Raw genomic sequence first — 26,109 nt, forward strand, 5'->3', positions numbered from 1 at the left:
CATCTCTATGATTGACTACACCACCCACTAGGCTATGTCAGGGACCTGCTTACTGCTCTACTAGGACTGGCCTTAACATCTGAAGCTGTCTTACAGGCAGATATGTACTATTTTATTTAAATCTTGTGGGGTGGGAGGGTGCAGAGCAGGTTCTGGGATTGTACAGGTACTATGCCATTTCACTGGGTCTCAAAGGATTAAGTAGTCATCCATCTCCTGTCAGCAGCTTCATAGCTGCACCTGCCCTGCACTCGTGGGCACCCCAGTAGTGTTTAGGGGGACGGACGGATTAGCTAGTAAAAGTCCGCTAGTGTACCTAAATATAACTCACCTTGAGCTACTATCAAAAATGAAGTGAGCTAAATCCTAAGCTTTCAGAAAAGGCTGAAAATCTACTTGTAACCTTATAACCTAGCAACTCAACCTCCCCCTACTCAAAGAATGTCAAACTTTCACTTAACTTTTACCATCCTCATCTCAATAACAGACCAAACAATACAACTTCTCAAAAAACCAAACCCGCTGACTATACAGGACTTTATTTGAACCAAATACTTATTCTCAAACATTTTAACAACTTAATTTTTATCTAGTTCAGTACAATACTGTAGACCACCTATAAATCTGCACATGTTATCTCCTAATAATTGTGTAAACTATTATTTTATGACTATGTAACTGATTCCCCATATTATTTATGGGTCTCTTAACTGTGAATTGACTTGAATCTGTACGTGTTATATCATACCAAACAATTTCTTATATCCCATAAATTTCTACAAGGATTCAGTGCAGCTTACAATAAGATTTTTCAGGGATCTGGCCCAGTTACAGTAAGGATCTGGATTTAGAATTAGATGGTGATCAGAAGAATGACAGAGAGAAAAGATATGTCTTTTTAACATTTTCCTGAAGTGGCTCTGTGATGGGGTCTATCGCAACTTCCTGGGTGGGGCAGGTCAAAGGTAAATGTCCAGTGCTAGCTACAAGCAGTCTTTCAGTATGGCTGCAGTATTGCCGTAGGGCCAAGACTGTAAAAGGAATACAGGGTGGACTTAGAGCAGTGGTCTCAAACTCGCGGCCCGGGGTCCACATGTGGCCCGCCAGGTACTATTTTGAGGCCCTTGGTATGTTTATCATAATCACAAAAGTAAAATAAAACAGTTTCTTGATCATATGTCTCTTTAGCTATAAATGACAATATTATTATTAAGACTTAGCCAAAAGGAAAGATTTATAATCTAGAAAGACTTTTACCTCATGCAAAATTGTCATTTCTTTAATAAGACATTAACTATTTTTTCTGAGGCCCTCCGAGTACCTACAAATCCGAAATATGGGCCTGCAAAGGGTTTGAGTTTGAGACCACTGACTAAGAGTATCCGTGGATTTTGGTATCCGCGTGGGGTTCTGGAATCAATCCCCCACGAATACTGAGGACTGACTGCATACATTTTTTTTGTGTGTGAATAGTGCACACTATTAACAACATTCCCCCCAAATGAATAGTATAAAAAATAAAACTATAAAAACTCATAAAAATGACAAGGGAAACTAGTAAGTGTATTTGTAACATACACATTAAATACAATTGCCCTTCTTGCCAAACTACAACAGCTTCTGTTGTTTTTTCTTTTTTTAGTTCTGTTCAGAAAAGTGATGCTAATGTCCAAAGTCAGTGATTCTTAAACATGTCCTGAAGGACCCCAGCAAGTTGGGTTTTCAAGATATCCCTAATGAATATGTATGAGGCAGATTTGCATATAATAGAGGTGATAGGCATGCAAACTTTTTTCATGTATGTTTATTAGGGCTCTCTGGAAAACTGAACTGGCAGGGGTTCCCCCAGGACAGATTTAAGAACCGCTGTCCCAAGTCATTTTTCTTAGCCAATTAAGAGTTTCACAGCTATGCAGTCAAAATAATCTGTAGCTACAGTAAACTCTCCATTAACCAGAACTCAAGCAACCAGCAAAATAAAATCAAAGAAACACTGTAAGATTTTAAAATGAAATAAAATCAATTTCTGGCGAAACTTAAGTGTAAACTTGGCACGCCACACCTGAGTACACCCACTCTTTGCCTACCACATGTCCAATAGTTTGTCTGGAACAGTATTAATTAGGCCTATTTTTAATAATAACTCTCAAGCAACCAGAAACTATATTTTTCCGGCATCTATCAAGCCCCATGAGTCCCGGTTAACTGAGAATTACTGTATATGGCAACTAGTAGAGGTGTTCAGCAGTGGCGTAGCTAGGGTGAGAGGCGCCCAGGGTGGTAGCGCCTCTCCCCCACCCTCTTCTCTGCCCCCACTCACCCCCATCTGCTCCTCCCCCACCCCTTCCTGGGTGTGAACCCCTTCCCTTCCTCCGTACCTCTTTAAGGTTTTGGCATGAACAGCAACCCCAACCTTCTGCTGGTGCCAGTGTCGGCTCTTCCTCTGATGTCACTTCCTAGGCGCAGGTCCAGGAAGTGATGTCAGAGGAGGAGCCGACACTGAAATGACCAGCAGGTTGGGGGTGCTGTTGGCGCCACGAACATTAAAGAGGTACAAGGGAAGGGAAATGGCATGAGAATGGTAGTGGGGGGTGACAGAGGAGGATGGGTGATAGCGCCCAGGGCAGATCGCCCCCCCCCCCCTTACTACACCACTGGTGTTCGGTATTGTTTGGGAAATGTGATGCTTCCAATCAGATTTTTAGGCAAATGGGCTGCTGAGCACCCTCAAGAACCCCTAGGTACATGTTTTGTGCTTCTCATTTTAAAGTCTCATTGGTCAGATAGGAAAGTTGTTGTGGCAGGTACCAATATTTTGTCAACCAAAGGTAGTCGCAGACCTCCTCCTCAATGAAAGGAATGCCCCTGCAAAATGTTGTTGCGTTTGCTCATACTGTGTCCAAAAGATGAAGAATAAACCAAAAAGAAAGTACTAAAGTTCTTCATGCAATGTTTGCATTTAAACCAGAAGGCTTCAGACTTTGAAGTTTAAAAATCCATACCTCCTCCAGCATCTGCCCCCTCTCTTAGATTTCAAAACTTTGTCGATCACAAAACACTTCAAAGAATTGAATGAATGTTGATACTGCAGGCAGTGTGAAACAATAGGAACTTCGCTCTTTTTGTGATAACAACATTCATGTTGAAACATTCTTAAACAAAGCTAACTCAAGTTTTTATAGGCACGGATTTTATGATATGAGTCATTAGCACAATTAGGCCCTCTTATACAAAGGTAATTATCGCAGCGGGCCACAGCAATTGCTCCGATGCCCATAAGTATTCAAGGGGCATCGGAGCATTTGCCGCATGTCATCCACTACTGCATATTTGTACAAGGGGGGAGCGGTTAGTCGTGTTTCAGAATGTAAACTTGCTGTTGGTGAACTGGATTATCAAATTTCTTTTGCACAAAGAGTAACTTTGCATGTTAAGCAATGCCCACATTTGTCATGTCCAGAAATAAATGTACCATTCAAGTGTGTATGCTGTTCTTAACTGACACTCCTGAGATAATCGTGGATTGATAACACCCCAATAAAGTGCATATTTTCTTAACTTGCAAAATCCGAGACTAGGGCAAATTTCTTTAAACCCATATGAAGTGGACTACCATAAACTTAAGAGTGATACGATCAGTATCTTAAAAATAAAACACTAGTGCTAAGTTCAAAATCTATTGAATGATAGTTTGGGGAAAAACAGAAGGTACTGATATCTATGACAAGTGTGTGTTAAATCATTTGTTATTGCTTGCCTAGAAGAAAGGTAGGAGAGAGGGAATATGATAGACATTTAAATATCTCTGTGGTAGCTGGTTTTAAGAAAGGTTTGGAATCAGAGTTCCCCCATGTAGTGTCTTCCAAAGCGGTTAAGAAAGGGGCTTGGAGAATTTCTAAATGCTATCAGAATAACCAAACACATTTTGCCGATTTGGAGCCATGTTATATAAATTCCTAATTTTTTCATCAGTCATCAAAAAAGGATGAAATGTAGATAATCCTGAAAATGACCACAATGGTACAGCCCTAAAGAAATACTACTACAGTCCCTCTGTTAATCAAGCTTTTCCAAACCCAAAACCAGCACTAAAAAAGGTAGAGAAAAAAAAAAGACCTTGAGAGCCTATCTAGTACGTGCACTGCAAAAGGCAAGAACATATCTAGTCATAGGTCCGAGAAAAACTCCACTATTGTAATAAGTGTGGGGGGGGGAATAAAAATGTATCAAAATCAAAGGAAAAGACTGTAAAAGGTACACTAAGGGCTCCTTTTACTAAGGTGCGTTAGGGCATTAACGCGCGGAATAGCGCGCGCTGAATTGTCCCGCGCGCTAGACCTTAACGCCAGCATTGAGCTGGCATTAGCGTGCAGTGTAGTGCGCAGTAATATCCTGCGTGTGCTAAAAATGTTAGCGCACCTTGTTAGTGGCCTATACCCCTAAAAGGTTTTTAGCTGATCATGGAGTAAAAGAGCACTCAGGGAGGACAAGACCATAGTGGAGAGGCTAATTAATTATTTGCTTCACTGTTCACTGAAGAAGATGTAGGAAAGCTAACCATACTAGAAATAGTATTTGAAGGTCATCTTTCTGAGGAACTAAAACAGATTTTGGTGAACCTGGAAGATATAATAGGCCAAAATGACAAACTGACCCATATTAGACTAGGGTTGCCAGCTTTTCCAATTGGAAAATCCAGACCCCTAGACCCACCCCTCAGGCCTGCCCAGTTCCGCCCATCCCTGCCCTGTAACACCCTAATCCCACCCCCAATCCCACCCTAGCCCCGCCTCCGCTGCCTGCGCTTGTCAGGCAGGGAGGAAGGCCACACATGTGCGGATGCCACGCAATGATGTCATGTGCACGGCATGCGCGGACCTTCTCCGTGCCCAATGCAATTTGAAGAGGCTTTTCAAAACCCGGACAAAGTGCCAGGTTTTGAAAAGTCGTCTGGACCCCGATCATGTCCGGGGACATCTGGTAACCCTATATTAGACCCTCCTCAATATAATATCTGTTTTTTTAATGTTAAAGGTCTGTAACAAGTACAGTTAGTTTTATCTTAGACTATAGCCCCCTTTTACAAAGCCGCACAGTCAAGTGTCGTGTGGCAAATGCTCTGATGCCCATTCATTTCCTATGAGCGTCAGAGCATTTACCACATCGGCCCATGCTGCCAGCTTTAGTAAAAGAAGGGGTATATTAGACTCTAATAATTTTTTTTTTTTCATTTTTTTAATTAAATATATTTTATCAATAGATCTCAGTTTCTGCTCTATCACAAGCTTTAATTCACCTAATCTCCCAGTAATGTACCCTATGCACTTCCTCAGAAAAGAGAGTACTTGTGATCTTCCCTTGCTATATATATTTATTCCTACAGATGTGCACTGGTTTTGGTTTCTTTGGATTTCAGCAAAGCTTTTGACACAAACAAAGGAAATTCATAAATGGGTTAGATGAAATGTAATACCTCCACCTCTGTAAATTTTGTTTAAATGAAATATTGTAATGAATTTTAAAAAATAATGCATGAAATTTTGCTTTTTTTTTATTACATATATTTACTTTTCTACATAGTTGCTACATTCGCCATACATTTCTGCCATTGATAGGTTTTTGAAAGCCATTGCAAAAGAACTACACATCTTGTCTCTTCAACCAGTTGATCACTGTCCTTTCCACCACAGTATCTTACTGGTTAGTGCAACAGCCTGAGAACCAAGGAAACTAGGTTCGATTCCCACTGCTGCTCCTTGTGACTCTGGGCAAGTCACTTAATCCTCCATTACCCCGGGTCCAAAATAAGTACATGTATACAATATGCATTGATTGTAACCACAGAAAAATGGTATATCAAATTCCATCCTCCTTTCCCCCTTATTCGAGTCGCAGATGCCCCTGAAGGAAATCCTTTAATTTTGGAAAAAAATGGAATTTGAATGGGGCTAAGTTTGGGGTGGATGGGGTAAGACTGTGAGGCCTATCTTCGCAATTGCCTCTGTAATGTTTCATGTTGCATGAGGCATAGCATTATCATGTTGCAACAAAATTTCTTTCTTGTGCTTCTAGACGCTTCTCAGTCGTTTTTTCAAATTTTTCAGGGTTTCAGTGTAACACTAAGTGATCCTCCAGTTGTCCTTTGAGTTCTTGTGAAACTCGCCTATTGCTGTCATGGGTCGTCCACTTCATTATTGATCACAAAAATCGGCCCATTCCGGTCCATAATTTTTGCACATTTTGGCCAAGCAATGTACAGAACTCACATCAACACAGTCATCACCATAAACCACCTACTTAAAGCGATGAATTTCAATTTGAGGGACTTTTTCATCAGAATCCCTATCATTTGACTTGACTTAAATTGCATTGGCAGGTGCTCACTCCATTTCACAAGCAAAAGTAAAACAACCTTTTCACACAGATCTAGGCTTCTGTGGTCTGTTCTTCAACTGGAGAAGAGCCTGACCTTCAAGTTCTCTGATGAAGCCATCAAGTTCATCTGGGGCTGACCCCAGCGCTATAAGGTCAGACGGAATGCTTTCCGCAAGAGGGACCGTTCTCCCGGGTCCAGGAGCTGATGGCTGAGGAAGTCTGTCTGTACATTGTTGACACTGGCCACGTGCGCTGCTAAGAGACAAAAGATGTAACTACCTGGTCCAAGGGAGTGCTTCTTGTGCCCCCTTGACGATTTACATACACCGCCACTGTGGCGTTGTCTGAGAACACTTGCGTTGCTTTTCCTTCCAGGGTGGGCTGGAGAGCGAGTTACGCCAGTCAAATCGCCCAGAGTTCCAGACGATTGATCGACCAACGCCTCTGATGATGAGTCCACTGCCCCTGAATGGAGTGGTCTCCGCAGTGAGCACCACAACCCGACAGGATGGCATCCATCATACAAGTTATCCACTCTGAGATCCAAAGAAGGTTGCCCTGGCGGAGAGTCTCCCCTTGAAGCCACCAACGCATACTGCTGCGCGCTGGTTCCGTCCAATGATACAGCATCTGAAGGGGATGATGCTGCAGAGACCACTGAGAGAGGAGGGACTCCTGTAGAAGGGCACATGTGTACTCTGGCCCAGGGGACCACCTACAAGGAGGCTTCCATGGATCCCAGCACCTGCAGATAATGCCAGGCCATGGGAGCTGGAAGGTTCAGATTTCTGATCTGCTGCTGAAGTTTCTTTCTGCAAGGCTCAGGAAGAAACACATGACCCTGCCGGGTGTCAAAAAGAAAGCCCAGATACTCCAAGTTTTGTAACAGCATCAACTGGCTCTTCTTGAAGTTGGCAAGTCAATCTAAGCCCTGCAACAGAGACCACATGTTTGCACTCCTGTCAAGATAGAGCCCGGATCAACCAGTCATCCAAGTAAGGATGGACCTGGACATCTTGCCTGTGGAGAAAAACCGCTACAACTACCATCACCTTAGTAAAAGTGTGAGGAGCTGTCGCAAGCCTAAAGGGAAGAGCCTTGAACTAGAAAGGTTCTTATAGAACATGGAAATGCAGAAACCTGTGATGCTCTGAGAAGATTGGAATATGAAGGTAAGCCTCTGTGAGATCCAAGGCTGCTAGAAACTTTCCAGAAGAGACAGCAGGAATGACTGTGCACAAGGTTTCCATTCAGAAGGAAACAATTGACCAACTTGAGATCCAGAATGGAGGTCCAGTCCTCTGAGCCTTTTTTGGCATGATGAAGTATAAGGAGTATCTTCCTAAGCCCGATTCATGTTCTGGAACGGATTCTATGGCTCAGATGTCCAGAAGACGCTGTAAGTTAGCACAGACCTTTGACTCCTTCTCCGGCCGACCTGCCGGCAAATCCAGAAATAAATCCGGAGGCAGGCAAAACAAATCTATCTTGTGCCCCTCCCAAATGATATAATAGGTGGTCTGGTGGCATATGTTGACTTTAATTAGCCACTTACAACGCTATTGGGAATTTATTTTCTCAGATTGGCAGAGACCTGTGACTGACTCCAGTTCCCCTACATTCACATATTTATATTTATTCATATACACAATTCTAATTTATATCATTGTATGCCACTTCCCAATATAATTAGTGAGGATTCTTTTTGGTTTCCAGATATTCAATGTCAGTATTGGGCGAAATTCTGCCCAAGGTTGTCGGTATTTAGAAGAATGTTGACTGAAGCCAGCTGTATATATTAGAAGACAAGAAATATATGAATCTAACAAAAGCATTCTCAGGCATAAATGGACAAGAAGCAAATCTTTTTCATTGTAAAGGAAATTTTGAAAAAGACATATATAGATTGAATAACATTAGAAAATATATTTCCTCAATGAAAAGGAGATGGACACCTGGAATAGTCAACCAAAGAAGATTGTAAAGGCATATAACAGGACTCAAGAAAGCATGGGATTAACACAGAACGTTCTTCATTGCTAAGAAGGAAGGGGTATGGAATTGTTGGGCAGACTTAGATGTCCCTTGTGGTCATTATCTGCTCTGAAATTTTGTTTGCCTTTTTTGTAGGAGTAGTAGCACAAGCAAGATCCGTTCTTGCCTGGCACAGTCGATATCAGTTCTGCCCAACCTGTGGAAGTGCAACAAAGATGGAAGAGGCAGGGTACAAGAGGACATGCTTAAATAAAGACTGCTCCAGTATTCGGGGCATTCATAACACATGCTACCCAAGAGTTGGTAAGTAGACCCTCTCACTTCTGAGGCATTTCATTTAATTTATTGTGTTTATATCCCATTTCTCATTTCAGTTGTTTATTCTTAAATAAGATTTCATTATTGTTGCTGACAATGGTTGTCTTTTAGATAAAAGTTTTCTTCTTACTCATTTGCAAGTGAAGGATGGATTTTCCATAACTTCTGAGTAGCAATTCTATACCTTGGGGGAGGGGGGGAAGCCTTCATAACATGGTTCCTATATGAAATGTATTTTTTAAAAATATTTTGTAGAAGCTATAATGTCACCCAGTCCTCTAAAACTCAATTATAATGTAAACTTATTAATAGACCACCTCTTTCAGGGAAAAAACAAGGACAAATCCAAATGCAAAATGTCCAAAACAAGCCCATTTGGATGTGGGAGGGGGAGCAGCATTTTAATAGACTGGCCACATAGACATGCCAACAGAGGAATGGGACACCTTAGATCACTGATGTGAACTTCATATAAAGAATGCCAGGTACACATTTCACTATAACCCCCTTATAGTGTATGGTGAACCCTCTAAAACCTACTATACCCACCTGTCTACCCTCCCAATAGCAGTTATGGCAATACAGTAGGGTTTGGGTGGGATCACACTTTCCAACATAAATGTAGAGGGTAGGGTAGGGTAGGATATGGGTCTGGATCCCCCTCCCTATGGTTCACTACACTGCCCACCAGGATACTCCAGACACCTGCTTGCTACTCCACTAGGATTTTCCATAATACCTGCAGCTATCATAGAAGTTGGTATGTACTATTTTTTTTTTTCAAATCTTTGGGGCTGGGTAGGGGCCAGTGACCACTGTGGGAGTGTGTGTGTGAGGGGGGAGGTCATGCATTCATGTCAGTTTGGGTACCTTTTAGGCACTTATGTGCTTTTAAAGCAGATCTAACTCCGAATGTCTAAATGACACCCTGGACGTCTTCAAAAAGGTTTCATTATCCCTGCAAGATGTCCAAGTCCTAAGGCTGTCCTAATCCCATTCAAAACATGCCCCCTTAAGATTTAGACACAATGTAGGGAAAATGACCTGCAAGATGTTTAAAAAGTCAGTTTCATAAATTGGCACTTGGAGATGTTTTGGCGATTAAAATGTCAAAATGACAGTTTATGCCATCTTTTGGATGTTTTTCTTTTTAAAAATAACATAACATAAAATGCCATTTGTATACCACAGTAAGATGAGCCCCATAGGCTTCGATGTAACCTTTTATAAAATAATCCGTGTACATCCAAACCCAATTACCCATCAACAACCCAAACCAGTATAATTTGATGAACCATCAAATGTGGGACCCAGATATTAGCATAAAATTATAGTAGCATTATACTATTTTCACCACAGTTTTATAATCATCAGTCCCAAGTATACAAAATCTGTAAAGATAATGCTCCAAGTCCAAGTGCATTAAATTTATCTTGATAGAAATATCCCAAATCTCATGTAAAACAAACCCCCCTTATTCTATAACTTTAAAACCTAAATGAGAGCCATTTGTGTGCTAAAATTATACCACTCAATATTCAACCGGCAGTGGTTTAAGTGCTTTTTTTAATGCTGTTATGGGCAGAATTAGGTTCATTATTCAGAGCTGGCACCTAAATGTCCTGGCAACTTAGATATTTTGGCAGCCAGGATGTCCAAGTAGGGAATTTTTGAAAAAAGAATTATTTGGACATCCCATTTGAAAATGGCCATTTCTCCACCTCCAACTTTGGAAGTTTTTTAGGAAACATTCAAAGTCGAACTGTGACATCCTATAAAAAATGGCCTTCTTTTAACCCAAAAATTATTTCACCTGTCTAATGTCAAATTTACTTATATTTACATATTTAGCATTATCACCTCTTTAGTGCAAGATTATCAGCTGATTTTAAGGGGAAAAAACTGATTTTGGTGGTGTTTACATTCATTGGCTTTGAACAACCCCAGCATGGATCTAAAAAATTTTCATGGGAAAAACTTCAATTAGTAAAGTTTCTCCAACTTTAGGTTTTTCTGGACAACCCTAATGTCCTCCCTTGTGATGCTCTGCAGGCCCCTTCGCTGTCCCCTGGGCTGTTTATCCTTGGAGTCCATGTTTGAAAACTCCACCATAACTTCAGCGGGTATACCACACTGTGTCCTGCTCATCACTTTCTTTGGGCCACCTGCTTTTTGGTTTCTCTTTGCACCACTATCAGTATACTGCAGATCTTTCAGTCTGTTGCTGCACTCTTTGATAGTACTAGGAGAGTTAAACTATCTGTCTGTCCATGGCGCACCAGTTTTCAGGTGGCCAAGCTCCATGGTCATTATCGCAAGCCTAACAACAAATTATTTTCAATGGGCATATGGAAACATTTAAAATTTGTTTAATTCAGTTTTCACAGGCATGTGTTGACAAAGTGGAATCAGATATTTGGATGTAAACACCATTGTCCTTTTATTTATATTGTTTTGGGAAAAACTTTGAATATGTGCCCACACTGCTCCTTGTGACCTTGGGCAAGTCACTTAATCCCCCCATTACCCCAGGTACGTTACATAGATTGTGAGCCCGCTGGACAGAGAGGGAAAACTGCTTGAGTACCTGAATAAATGCATATAAATCGTTCTGAGCTTCCCTGGGAGAACGGTATAGAAAATTGAATAAATTTAAAAAATGTAAAATGAAAAAAATATATATATATAGCACATAGCAGCTAAAGCAGAGACATCTCAAATCCATGTAAGAGTTGGGCATTGGGAATGAAGTGATTGTTTGTTAGGATTCAAATATATTTGAAATAAGAAACTGAGGAGCCCTTTTATTAAAGCTTAGCATGCGCTGAATGCTAAGAAGTCCATAGGTATAAATGGGACTTCTTAGTATTTAGGCCCTGATTCTATAAATGGCACCCAAAATATAGGCATTGAGGAGCGAAAGTGCATGTCAGTTGTAAGTTAGGCGCTGTTAGGCACTGTTTATAGAATCGTGCCTAGTGGAGCCTAAAGTGCACTTAGGCACCGATAGGCTTCCTAACATTAGGCACACTGTATTTATGCCTACTAGGGTTTTCTTGGCCTAAATACCAGTGCCTATGTTCAAAACAGGTACCTACAAGTAAAACATGCCCACAATCTGCCCTCTAACCACATCTGTTTCTGGTAGGTGCTTTGGAATAGCGCCTACCTGAAAGTGATAAGTACAAATCAATTTAGGCACCTACAATCCAATGACCTGCAATTTAAGCCAGATACGGGGTGCTAATTGCTCATTATCAATGCTGATTTAACTAAGGCACCTAGATCGGCTAGGCACACTGATCTAGGTGCCTAACTTTAGGTATCTTTTACAAAATCTGGGCCTTAGTGCACACTAGTTCCGTTAGCACGCACTAAGCTTTAGCAAAAGGATGTCTGACTGAGCTTTTTATTGTTGGGATTTTCTCACTAATTCTAGTCATATTTCAGATCCTACAGTGATAATGCTGGTCCTGCATCCTGATGGAAATCAGTGCCTCTTGGGCAGGAAGAAGCAATTCCCTGCTGGCATGTTTTCCTGTCTGGCTGGGTTCGTTGAGCCTGGTAAGATTTTCCTCGGGACTCTACTGATTCAAAATAAAGGGCCACTCTACACTATACCTTCTCTGAAGTCAAATGCCACTCTGCTTAATTTGTATCTTTGGAAACACAGATTATGGTTTTCTTTTATCATACGAGTATATGTGCTGTATGATATTGTAATATTTCTCAACAAAGAAAAATGAGGAGACCCAATGATCCACAGTGAAAACAATCCACCGATGAAAACAAAAACTGTGGATACAGATGTTCTGGAGATAATTTATTAAACATTGACATATAAAACCATGAAAATTCAATTTAAAAAGTATAATGATAAAAAATACTGTGATAAAAATCCAACCAGTTGGATTTTTATCACAGTATTTTTTATCATTGTACTTTTTAAATTGAATTTTCATGGTTTTATGTCAATGTTTAATAAATTATCTCCAGAACATCTGTATCCACAGTTTTTGTTTTTGTTTTCATCGGTGGATTGTAATATTTCTATCTGCTCCGAGTGAGTATTCTGCGAGACCTTTATGGTCTACCAAGCAAGATCTGTTAATGATTTTCTCCAGTATGAATTTTGAGAGTGGTGGAATTTAAGTCTCAATCTTTCACCTGTTCAGGACTCACATTATCGAACAACTGGATTGCATATGAAGAGTGATTTTATGCAGTTTAGGAAAACTGTTGAGGCACTGATATGTGGGCATTAGGCTTGATATTGGTACAAGTTAATATTTTTGACTGTATTGTCTGCTTTATTAGTTCATATGTTTTAATTTGGGAACCGCAAGCAAATTTTGATTTGCAGCATAACATTGTAAATACAATTTTAAATCAATTTCTGCTGCATATTCAATGAAGGTGGTTGAAGACTCTGCATTGTGACAGCCTCATGTTTGACAGGACAGGTAGCACTCAGCACATGCGACTCAATCATATTGTGAAAAGGAATGGAAGGCAGCTATTGATGCTGAGGTGGCTTCTCCTGACCAAAGAGAGCAGAAGGTTAGACTCTAAGGAGACCTTCCTCCAATCCCTAGGCCAGTTTTGGATCCTTGGATGTGCATGAAGTCCTGTTTAGAATACTAATTGTGTCTTATAAATTGTTATTAATTACTATTTACTACTGGTTTAAATATTTGAATTGATTTGGCTGCCTACTGTAGAAGTGCATGTGAATTATCTATTCCCTTCCTGAATCTTTATTTTACATTTTAAACCACTTAGATCTTATATTGCTTAGCGGTATATCGGACTTAATGATACTTAGTACAGTGGTACCTCGGTTTACGAGTGCACCAGTTTGCAAGTGTTTTGCAAGACGAGCAAAACATTTGCAAAATCGGTGCCTCGGAAACCGAGCATGGCTCGGTTTACGAGCACCCCCCCCTGCAATCCGGCACCCCCCCTGCCTCGAACCAGCACCCCCCCGCCACAATCCGACCCCCCCGACACGATTGGGCACCCCCCGCCACAATCCGACCCCCCCGACACGATTGGGCACCCCCCGACACGATCTGACATCCCCCCCGACACAATTGGGCACCCCCCCGCCGCTTCTTACCCTCATCTGGGCACTGTTGAAGATCGGCCTACTCGTCTTCTGGGCCTTGAGCATCTGACCATGCTCAAGGCCTGCGAGTTCACGTTCTGAACGTGAACGTGAACTCGCAGGCCTTGAGCATGCTCAGATGCTCAAGGCCCAGCAGACGAGTAGGCCGATCTTCAAGAGTGCCCAGATGAGGGTAAGAAGCGGCGGGGGGGTGCCCAATTGTGTTGGGGGGATGTCGGATCGTGGCGGGGGGTGCCCAATCGTGGCGGGGGGGTCGGATCGTGGCGGGGGGGTGCCGGATCGCAGGGGGGGATGCCTGATCACAGGGGCGTGCCTTCGAGGGGAGCAATGCCGGTTCTCGGGGGGGGGGGGGGAACGCATCAAAGCGAGTTTCCATTATTTCCTATGGGGAAACTCGCTTTGATAAACGAGCATTTTGGATTACGAGCATGCTCCTGGAACGGATTATGCTCGTAATCCAAGGTACCACTGTACTTGGCATTAAATATACTGATTCATTAACTTGTAATGGCAAAAATTGACTACTTCAATTCTCTAAATAAGGGTATATTACAGAAAGAGATTCGGCGTCTTCAAATCATTCAAAATACTGCTATTAAGGTTATTACAGGCTTTGTTGCATTTGCCGAGCTGGATTCGCTAACGTGGCTTTGAAAAAGGAGCCCTAAATTAGCAGAGCTTACAGGTAGAGAAATCAGTAGACACTTATTTAAGTGTTCCTTATATACGTGGATAAACTAAAGAAGACTAAATGGTTACCTATTAATTAGATATAAAGTAAAGAACAATTGATAGAAGTCAAAATGACCCTGCAGGTGATTTTCTCTAATTATTAATTAATTAATTAAACAGGAACAAGCAGCACATAACAAGCAGTTATTAGTCCATCATAAAATTATATGTGCTCAGCTTAGAGAGTTACGCGGGGACAGAAATCCCACCCGTCCCCGCCAAAGTCTCACCCATCCCCGTGAGGAATCTCTCCGTCCCCACCCGTCCCCGCGAGGAATCCCCTCCGTCCCCGTGAGGAATCCCCTCCGTCCCCGCCCGTCCCTATAAACTTCAGAAATAGTTATTTCATTGAATTATGCTACTGAATTAAAGGCTCTGGTAGAAACCCATTTACAAATAAGCAAAAAGACTTTATTAATTTGGAAATATTAATTGGGAAGAATACATACTTTGTAAACAGGTTTCTACCAGAGCCTCTTTTGTTTATAAATTTTTATCAACACAACTAATATACTACTTTATCCTGAAGCAAAAAAAAAAAAAAGAAATAGAATTATTTTCCTACCTTTGTTGCCTGGTTTCTGCTTTCCTCATATTCTCATTCAGTTCCTTCCATCCACTGTCTCTCTTCCCTCTGCGTCTTCCATTTGCTCTGTTACTGTGCCTCTCCCTTTCTCCCCCCTTCCAAATTGGTCTGGCACCCATCTTCTTCCCTCCGCTCCCCCCATAGTCTGGCATCTCTGTCTTCTTCCCTGCCAACGTCTTCTCCCCACTCTCTCTTTCCCATTTCCTTTCAGCGTCCTTCTCCCCCCCCCCCATCTTCCCCATGTCCTGTCAGCGTCCTTCTCCCACCCTCTGTCTTCCCAATGTCCTTTCAGTGTCCTTCTCCCCCCTCTGTCTTCCCCATGTCCTTTCAGTGTCCTTCTCCCCCCTCTGTCTTCCCCATGTCCTTTCAGTGTCCTTCTCCCCCCTCTGTCTTCCCCATGTCCTTTCAGTGTCCTTCCCCCCCCTCTGTCTTCCCCATGTCCTTTCAGTGTCCTTCTCCCCCCTCTGTCTTCCCCATGTCCTTTCAGTGTCCTTCTCCCCCCTCTGTCTTCCCCATGTCCTTTCAGTGTCCTTCTCCCCCCTCTGTCTTCCCCATGTCCTTTCAGTGTCCTTCTCCCCCTCTGTCTTCCCCATGTTTTTTCAGCGTCCTTCTCCCTCTCTGTCTTCCCCATGGCCTTTCAGCGTCCTTCTCCACCCCCCCACCCCCGTCTTCCCCATGGCCTTTCAGCGTCCTTCTCCACCCCACTCCCGTCTTCCCCATGTCCTTTCAGCGTCCTTCTCCACCCCTTTGTCTTCCCCATGTGCTTTCAGCGTCCTTCGCCCCCCCCGTCTTCCCCATGTCCTGTCAGCGTCCTTCTCCCCCTTCTGTCTTCCACAAATGCTTTCAGTGTCCTCCCCCCCCCGTCTTCCCCATGGTCTTTCATCGTCCTTCTCCACCCCTTTGTCTTCCCCAGTGCTTTCAGCATCCTTTTCCCCCCTCCTTCTCTCCCGCCCCGGGTGCTGCACAGCCGGCCAGGTCCCCTTACTTTTGTGGCGTTTCCCCGACCGACCGACCGACAACAGCCCCGGTCTGACAAACCTCCCTGCCCTTAACCGTGAATCTAAATTTCCTTCTTACAGCTGCTGTAAGAAGGTAATTTAGATTTGCGGTTAAGGGCAGGGAGGTTTGTCAGACCAGGGCTGTTGTCGGTCGGTCGGGGAAGTGCCACAAAAGTAAGGGGACCTGGCCGGCTGTGCTGCACCCAGGGCAGGGCGGGGCGGACCGCCCCCCTCCCTTGGTAGCCACTCGAGCCGCGAGGCTACTCCTCCTTACCTACCCTGCCTGCAGCACAGAGCCGAACGGAAGTCTTCCCGATGTCAGCGCTGACTTCGGAGGGAGGGAGGGCTTTGTTTAAGCCCGCCCTCCCCTCCGATGTCAGCGCTGACATCGGGAAGACTTCTGTTCTGCTCTGTGCTGCAAGCAGAGCAGGTAGGGAGAAAAGCCGCGCGACTTAGTACATCCAGCCCCGCAGGAATCCCGCGACCCTCGGAGGCGTTCCCACGGGATCCCCGCGACCCTAGGGGGCGTCCCCATGGGATTCCCGCGACCCTAGGGGGCGTCCCCACGGGATCCCCGTGGGTCCCGCAGGATTCCCGTCGTCCCCGTTCCCGTGCAGCTCTCTAGCTCAGCCTTTGGACAGCTTTAGAAGATCAGAATTAAATGCTTAATGGTAGTATATCTGCAGAGAATTTTATAAGCATTTTCCATATGGAATGCATGTTTTCATGTGTGGAAAATCTCTCTTATAAAATTGCACCGATGTATTTGCGCTCGACGAGACCTTGCTTACTTTTACATGGCCTGCCCACGTGTGTTCTAAAGAGCATAGTTTGGGCAGAACAGCTTGCAAATGCTCTTGCAGAATTTGTAATCTACGTATGTACATATACTGTACATTTTATAATATAAACACATATACCACAACTCTACTGCCACTCTGCCCAAGCTACACTCTCTGGCGCACACATGTTCAAGTCATGTAAATTGTGTGTGTGTGTATATGTAGATGTTTGTTTTTGATATTTATTCCTAAGTGTTTAAGGTCCAGTTAAAAGCCCACTTCTTTGAGAGTGCTTTTGACTCCTAATACCTCTCACCTTGGGTTCTGCATCCCCAACCCTGTAAGTCATGTCTGTCTGTCCAAGTTAGATTGCAAGCTCTTCCGAGCAGGGACCGTCTATAAATGTCAAAATGTACAGCGCTGCATACGCCTTTCAGCGCTATATAAGTGATTCGTAGTAGTAAGTCATTAGAAGTGGGTTGGTAGTGTTACGCAAAACCAATGCATGGAAGATGAAATAAAGTTCTGTCTGCCTGGACAGCCACTGTAAATATAGGCTATGTGGCTTTCATTCCCTGCCTTGTTTATTGACTCTAGACTTTTACTTTGCTGAGTTCTTGATGGCATTTCATGCATTTTTAAAAGGGGGGATCCTCACTGCAGATAATTGTTTGGGGGCAATGTAAGATCTTTCCCATCAGTTTGAAGTAGGGAATAGAATTCCTTTTTGAACTACTGTTGTCAGCTGGCTGTCCTCTGCCCTGTTTGATTAGGAGAGACGATAGAAGATGCCGTTCGGAGAGAAGTGGAGGAAGAGAGTGGACTAAAAGTCGGCCATGTTCAGTATGTCTCTTGTCAGCCCTGGCCAATGCCCTCCTCCTTAATGATTGGTTGCTTAGCTGTTGCGATCTCTACAGAAATTAAAGTTGACATGAACGAAATAGAAGAGGCCCACTGGTTCACTAGAGAACAGGTAAAGTTCAACTTAATTTCCTGGCTATATTGATTGTTCTCTGGCTGTGGCTGCTTTGAGATAAAATAATGAAGAACTGCTTTTGTCTCCCCCCCACCAAGTGGACAAGTGTTTACCCTCCTCTCATCTTGCAATGATTGTGCTGTAATTTTAAATTGCAATACCGAGAGGCAGAGAGAGAGCATGTGACTGAGATCAGCAGTCTTCATTATACTTTCATCGCAGAACCCTTCTCTGATGATTTGTCATCTGTTGTTCTTTGTGGCGTTATCTGTCATCTGATATTGATTCCATTCAGTTTTCAGTGATCCTTTCTGTATTTTGGAGAAAACAGTACTCAGTATTGTGCATTGTTTTTGAACTGAACATATGGAGGATAGGAAATCTATTTTTCCTGCTTTCTCAGAAAAGGTTCCAACATTCAAACACACACCAGCAGGGCGGTAATAATAGTGGGAGCTAGAAAGAAATATTCACAGGCCCCATTTCCTGCTGGTAATGCTTGCATCATTTTAGGTTTTATCAGAAGAGCCACGGTTTTGGCATATAGAAAGGGAAAAGAGCCAAGTGAATAGTTTCGTAAAAACAGAAGGCAAGACAGATTTAAGAGAGTATGCAGGACCGTTTTCCTGTTATTGCCTGCAAAGGGTACTATATCAAAATGAATCTTAAAGAAATCAAATTAATCCCTTTTTCTAAGGGAAAGAAAACAAGCGGAGTGATGATGGTATTCACAAGAGACCTCATTTCAGCTGGGAAATTTTTTTATATCTATTGTAAACAGGGTCTATTAAATCAGAATGACTAGAAATATGTAGTGGATAATGCTGACAAAATATTTCCTGTAAAAGAGTAACGATTGAAATGTTTTTTGGGATACTACTGATTTTAATCCATGTAGTTGGCTTTTGACTAATACTACTACTAATTTCTATAGCACTTACAGAGGTACTCGGTACTGTATACAAACGTGAAGAGAGTCCCTGCTTGACACTTTCAATCTATCTGTGACAAACAGAACAGATAAGAGAGTAGGCAGTTTCATTTATTATGGGATGATTAAAACATAGGTATTAACCAGGTGAATAAGGAGTGAATAGTTTAAAAGCGGCTTCAAAAAGCAGGCTTTTAGCCTGGCTTTGGATAGATCCAAAGATGAATTATGATATACCAACTCAGGAAGTCTGTTCCAGGCTTACAGAACAGAATCTGAAGTTGGTAGTGGAGAAGGGCACAGATAAGAGTGAATTATCTCAGGAGCAGAGATCATGAAGAAGGATGTAGGGAGAGATAAGAGAGGAGAGATACTGAGTAGAGAATGACACAGGAAAAAAAATGTGTCCCTATCCCTGCGAGCTCGTCCCTGTGAGCTCAGTCCCCATCCCCACAAGCTCTGTCCCCACCCTATCCCCACAAGCCATCTAATCCCATCCACACAAGCCTCGAATAGTTATGATTTTATACTGAACTGAAAGTATAAAAATAAACAATATTCTGTACAATTGTCATTTTATAAACACAAATAATACACAGCAAGGATTAAGAAAACCCCTGTCTCCCCTCCCCTTCACAAATATCCTCTCCATTATCAAGAAAACTGAATAAGCCAAATTATTACAGAATGTTATACAGAAAAATCATGCTAACAGTCACACATGACAAGAATAATGTTAGGGGAGTGCAACTAGGGCAACTGCCTCCTGGTCACAGAGAGCCCTAAGCCAGCTAGAAGCTAAAGAAACACGGCCTGGGCTTTGCGATCCCCAGTTAATGTTTTTTTCCTACCTTTTGTTGTCTCGTCATTTTATTCTTCAAATCATGTTGGTCTCAGGTGCTGGTCTCTGTTTTCTTTTGTCTTCTCTTAACTCACTTGCCAGGGTCTCCTGACCATTTGACATTTGTTCTTTCTCTATGCTCACCATACATTTTTTATCTCTTTGTATGTTTTGTTTCCCATGTTCAGCACCTCCCTTCTCTATGTCTTCTATACTCCCTTTCTAATATTTCCCCTGTACCCATCTCCCTGCCTTCATTATCTCACCATTCTATGAACCCCTCCCCCTGTGTACAGGGATTGGGGAAAGAGAGAGAGAGAGAGATCCAGGGTGCATCTCTCCCACTTCCTCTACTGCCACATCCAACATTTCTCCCTTTCTCATCCCCCGGATCATGTGCAGCATTTTTCACCATTGCCCACCAGCCCCATGCCCAACATTTCTCCTTTTATCACAATTTTCCTCTTTCTTCCTTTTCCCATATGCACCATCTTTTTCTCTCTCACTCACAAACTTATGTCTGACAATTCTCTCTTTCTGTTCCCTCCCTTGTGTCCCAAATTCATGCCCTCTCCCTTCCTTCTGTGTCCTGGGTTCGTGTCCCCCTACCTACCTTCCAACCTTTGTCTAAATTTGTGCAGCTCCCATGTCCCAACGCGCTTTTCCCCACACACACACTTTTGCCCTTTGTCCCATGTTATCCCTTCTCTCCCTTGTTCCCTTCTGGGTCGTCCACCTGGGAATGCACCCCTCTGCCGAAGCCGACCCAAAAGGCTTCCCTCTGATGTCAGAGCTGATTTCAGAGGGAAGCCTTCTGGGTCAGCCAGAGATCCCAGTTACCTCAACTGTCCTCCTTTAAGCTGGGCTGCTCCTTCCTGCCTTCAGCTGTACTTGTTTGCAGGGACGTGTGCAGTGACTCTTGCATGCTGCACGTGGCTGACCCAGAAGCCATTTCTTTAAGGCAGGCAACCAGTTTATTTCCCCCCGTTCCAACAGGTTACCCGTGGCTACCTGCAGTTAGCCACAGGTAACATTCACCCTGTCATCCTCTAATACTGAGGAGCTTCAGAGAGAATGCACTTGTAAGCCAGTAAGAGAAGCTTGAACTGTATGTGGAAAGAGGGAGCCAATGAAGTGGCTAAAGAAGTTGGGCTATATGAGAGTAGCGACACTAATGAAATGTACATTGTGCAGAGGATGTTTGAAAGGGAGAGAAATGGTTTTACGTGAGAAACCTGTGAGAAGCAAGTTGAAATAGTTTAAGCAGGAGGTATGAAGAATGTAGAAAAGGCTTTTGGAGTATACTCAGAAAGGATGAGACAAATTTTGATGATGCCATAAAAAAACAACCGATTTTAGCAGTCTGGGTATATTCAGAGAGAGAGAAAGAGAAGAATCAGTAATGACCTCAAAGTTATGAGCTGAGCAAGCTTTGGTTTAGGTGTTTTTTTAACTTGGCAGTTTCCTCCTGCTCTGTTAGGCTTCCATCTCAGTATGAGCTAGGGTTGGTATATGGCACTGTGAGACTGGATTTTCCCCACTGTTTTATTTCCCTTCCCAACTTATGTTTTAGTCCAAAATATTGCACACTCTGGTTTCTCCCAGAAACCTTCAATCCTAAATCCAGCCATTAAATGTTACCACTGGGAATCAATTCAAGATTCCTCTGCATGTGAGTGCATACCATTGCCTTTAACCTACCAGACTATTTCCAGTTTTCTAGGTTTGACTCATAATCTAGAGCAGGGGTGCCCAAAAGGTTGATCGCAATTGACCAGTAGATTGCTAAGGCAACGTGAGTCAATCGCAGAGCCCATCCCAGGCTCCGTGATAGACTCATGTTGCCTTCGCGTTCTACCTGCTTCCCGATGCGGTAAACAAGACGCAGAAGCACCGGGCTGACCAGCCTTCCCCCTCCTGACGTTAATTCTGACATCAGAGAGGAAGTTCTGGGCCAGCCAATCGCTCAGAATTTGGCGCCGGTGGCTTGGGGGAGGGCAGGGAAAAAGAAAGCAAAGAAAGAAAGGGGGCAGGCAGGGAGACAGAAAGAAAGAAAGACAGAAGGGAAACAGAAAGAAAGGGGGGACAGGGAGACCGAAAGAAAAGGCATGGAGAGAGAAAGAAAGGGGGCATGGAGAGAGAAAGACAGACAGAAAGAAAGGGGGGACAGGGAGACAGAAAGAAAGACAGACAGAAAGAAGGGAAACGGAAAGAAAAAGAGGGGACAGGGAGACAGAAAGCAAGGGGGCATGGAGAGAGAAAGACAGAAAGGGGCAGGGAGACAGAAATAAAGACAGACAAAGAAGGGAAAAGAAAGAAAGGGGGGCAGGGAGACAGACATAAAGAAGGGAGAAAGAAAGAAAGAAAGAAAGAGGGGACAGGGAGACAGAAATAAAGACAGAAAGAAGGGAAAAAGAAAGAAAGAGGAGGCAGAAAGAAAGAAAGGGGGCATGGAGAGAGAAAGAAAGGGGGAGCAGGGAGACAGAAAGAAAGACTGATAGAAAGAAGGGGGGGCAGGGGAGGAAATGAGGTCTGGAGGAGAGGAAGCATACAGGAGGCTGAAAGAAGGGAAATATTGGATGCACAGTCAGAAGAAGTTACTGAGGTGACATTGCATAAAGTCATCTGCCTTGACTTCTTTAAAAAAAAAAAACGGAATACAAATGATAATTAACATTTTCTCTGCATACAGTGTGCTTTGTGTTTTTTAAATTTTATTCTTAGTAGATCATTTTGACATGGTCATTTTAAAAGTAGCTCGTAAGCCCAAAAAAGTGTGGGCACCCCTGATCTAAAGAATGACACAGGGACAAATTTGTCCCCATCCTCATTAGTTCTGCCCCTGTCCCTGCCCTCATCTGCACAAGCCTCAAAAAAAATTCCAACAAAAGGAACAGAAAGAGCAGTATTTAGTGAGACATACAGTTTGATCAGGGGTGCCTTAATTTTTCCACACAACTGTAATATGTATATATCAAGCAAAATTACTTGATTCCAACAAAAAAATCAGTGGCTCTTGTTGTGTCTTCCCCCCCCCCCCTCCCTTTTAGTTAGGGAGTGTTATTTGGGTGAAATGATGCATTTGATTGTTTGAAAAGAAAAGTTCACTGTAGCAGGTGTTCTTTACAGTAGACACAAAGATCCTCCTCCCCATAGGATGGGTGTTTTCTCCCCTGGGTTCTCCTTTATGGGAACTGAGGAAAACGGTGTGGTTGCAACAGCACTGGAAATTCTATCCCTGCACAGTAAAACCTTAGAAATATTGTCTTACTTGATGCCCCGTAAGGTTATATAACCCAGTGAATTGTTACCTTCAGAGAATATCTGTTAAAAGGTAAGTAGCTCTGCTCTGCTTTACTTCACCAAATTTGTGGTTTGTTTGCATTGCAGGTTGTTGACGTTACCATGAAAAGAAATCGCTCTTTCTTTGTGCCTCCAAGACAAGCCATTGCCCATCAGTTGATCAAATATTGGATTCGAATAAACGCCAATCTCTAGTACTTTATCAAGACTGGGAAGCCATTCACCTTTTCAACAAACCCTCCAGCAGCAAAAATTTGTAATGTTTAAACACTGGAAGAGTAGGGTTATCCGGAAATCAGTTGTACCCAAGTGCCCTGTCTTTCTTTCTGCGCTTTTTTGCATTTATTATCTTGTTGCGCACAGACATCAAGTGTGTCCTCATCTGAACAGACTGCAACGGAAGGGAACAGAATTTTTGCAGCCGGGCCTGATAGTAAATTTTTGAATTAAAATGTCAAAAATGTAACAAGGCATCTGGCATCTGTTTAGCTTTGCCAGCTTATTGGCAGAAGACTGTGGGCCTGATAGTTAAAAGAACTCAATGCAATTAGCGATGATGCCAACCACATGAATGTTTTAGATTGCTTTAGCTATATGTAAGTTGTTAAAGTTAGCTTTGTAGAATCAGGGAGGGCCCAGGGGTGGGGCTTAATTATATGGAGAATGGTACTATCCAACCCTTCTTACAACTTAACTGTGCAAGTGCTTGCAGCCAAATACAATTTTCAAAAGATAAGTTATCCGTTTAAAGTTATTCCTGCAGATTCACTGGCAGTACTTATATGTATATTCAGGGGGGAATTCATGAAATGATGCTAAGTGCCAGATTCTCTAAAGGACGCGTAACTTAGGGCCCCTTTTATCAAGCTGCGCTAGAATTCCTATGAGCGTCGGAGCACTTACCTTGCCACCCTGTGCTAAAAACCTCTAGCGCAGCTTGATAAAAGGAGGGGGGGGTAATTGATAAAATCCCCTTAGCCTCAATAAGGTGTGATAGGACAGAGTACGGTATTGGGGTTCAAGAAGGGATTTGATGATTTCCTGAAGGAAAAGGGGATAGACACTGGAAAGAGAATTAGAAGATAGACAAAATCAGAAAGAGAAACTGGAACTAAAAGCAAAATGACCAGATAACAAAAGGTAGAAAAAATAATTTTATTTTCTATTTTGTGATTACAATATGTCAGATTTGAAATGTGTATCCTGCCAGAGCTGGTGTTAGACAGCAAGCGTGAACTAGGACCTAAAAGAAAGTAAAAGTCTTTTTTATTTATTTTGTAGCCGGCGTGGGGTTGGAGAGGTTGTATCCCTATACTTCTACTAAGACTAACCCTCTCCTTTGCTGGCGCACAGCATGTAGCGGCAGCGGTGATTGATCCGACACTCACAGAAGTCTTGTGAATGTCGGAGTAGCTGCCAGTGCTGGGGCCCATGCTGGGCGTCAGCAAAGGAGGGGGTAAGTATCTTTTAAAAATCCAGCCCATGACTTAGCCTGTGTTTTGGCCCCTTATGTGATTCAAGTTTGACATCCCTGCTATAAAGGCTAAAAAATAGTAACAAATGGTCCCAGGTAGGTATATTCAGACTTCAGAGCAAATTCTTTTTATAAAACACCCAACATGTTTCAGTGCTTGAGTCAAGGACATCAATCACAAATTATATCTTGAGTCTGATAACAAAATAAATAGCAACATACAGCAGATCCTCAATATTCGCGGGGGTTAGGTGCAGAGCTGGCTCGCCAATAGGGAAAAATCGCCAATAAGTTTGTGTTCCGTCTCTGACCCACCCCCATCTCCCTCCTGTGTCCCCAACCTTAGCTGGTGGTCTAGCGGTGATGCGGTGCAGGAGCGATCTTCCTACACTCCTGCCCCGTGCAGAGCCGTCATCAAAATGGCTACCGTGAGTTCCCGTTGTAGTCTACAATGGGAACTCACGGCAGCCATTTTGATGATGGCTCTGCATGGGGCAGGAGCATAGGAAGATCGTTCCTGCCCTGACACAGGAGGGAGGTAAGATCTGGGGGCAAATAATCTGGCATAAAAAATCGCAAATAGCCGAATTTGCGAGTGGGGAAACCGCGAATCAGGAGGGGGAGCTGTATATACATCCATAAAACCATAATAAGAGTCAATTTAAGACAATTTAAATAATTGACTATTTTTTAATTGATTCTTATGGTTTTATTATGGTTGAATTAAGGCATATTTAATTATATTTTATTCTTTTTTTATATTATTTGTATTAAGGAGTCAACAAGAGTTTATAAGAATTTTTTTTTTTAATTATTGATTTTTAAAACTTCAATAGTGCAATACAATAAATGTAACATGTAATAATACAATAAAAGCACATTCAACTTACACATGTTTTTAATCAATCATTTTCCCCCACCCACCCACCTACCCAGTGATTATTCAATTAAACACAATAACATAGATTACTGGAAAAAAAAAAAAAAAAACATATCCTATTCTAATTACTGATATCTTCCCATCCAGTCAAAGAGTTTATAAGAAATTAAATAGAATTATCACTAACTTTATTTGGCTGGTTAAAACTGCTAGAGTAGCTCTAGTATCTTTGCAAAAACCAATTGCATTGGGTGGGGCAAATTTTTCCAATTTCTACAGATACCATCAGGTTTTTATCATGCAACAAGGTATGTATTAGATCCTTCCTGAGCTCATGGAACATCTTCCTGATTGACTGCACTTGGAGTGGCAACTTACGTCCCTATTACGGCTGTTTCATGTGTTGAGTATAAAGTTACCTAGTTAAACTAAAGACAATAGTATTATATTTGACACTTGGAAAACCTTGAAATTTATTAACAAATTAACAGAGATCCCAATAGAAAGATCTACTTTTTAGTTCTTATGGTTGAACTCCAAGATTCAAATTGGCGAGTCTAAAATTGCCTGGAAGCTTTGGATGCAGGCAGGTATAGGCACATTAGATGATGTTTTGTCAAACGATAAAATGCTTGATTTTTCATGACTGCAACGATTATTCGGTATTTCAAGATCTCAAAATTATAAATGGTTGCAGTTGAAGCAAGCCATTCAGAAGGGGTTCCCTGATTGGCGGAATCTTAAAAATTATTATAGCCTGCAGGTTCTATGCTTCCAGACAGATTTGTTG

At 42.5% G+C, this 26,109-nt stretch overlaps 1 protein-coding gene across 3 annotated transcripts in view; it reads left to right on the forward strand.

The window, feature by feature from the left end:
* NUDT12 (nudix hydrolase 12) overlaps positions 1-24,014 on the forward strand; it is a 65,003-nt gene extending 40,989 nt beyond the window's left edge. For all 3 annotated transcript variants that reach the window (XM_033929155.1, XM_033929157.1, XM_033929156.1), the window contains 4 exons: positions 8,506-8,673; positions 12,139-12,252; positions 17,688-17,887; positions 23,053-24,014. In XM_033929155.1, the coding sequence (XP_033785046.1) occupies positions 8,506-8,673; positions 12,139-12,252; positions 17,688-17,887; positions 23,053-23,160 (590 nt within the window). In that variant the 3' untranslated portion in view covers positions 23,161-24,014. The remainder of the gene's footprint in view (positions 1-8,505; positions 8,674-12,138; positions 12,253-17,687; positions 17,888-23,052) is intronic.
* The last annotated feature ends 2,095 nt before the right edge of the window (positions 24,015-26,109 follow it).

This window comes from Geotrypetes seraphini, chromosome 1 (genome assembly GCF_902459505.1).
Source record: "Geotrypetes seraphini chromosome 1, aGeoSer1.1, whole genome shotgun sequence".
NCBI classification, from domain to species: domain Eukaryota; kingdom Metazoa; phylum Chordata; class Amphibia; order Gymnophiona; family Dermophiidae; genus Geotrypetes; species Geotrypetes seraphini.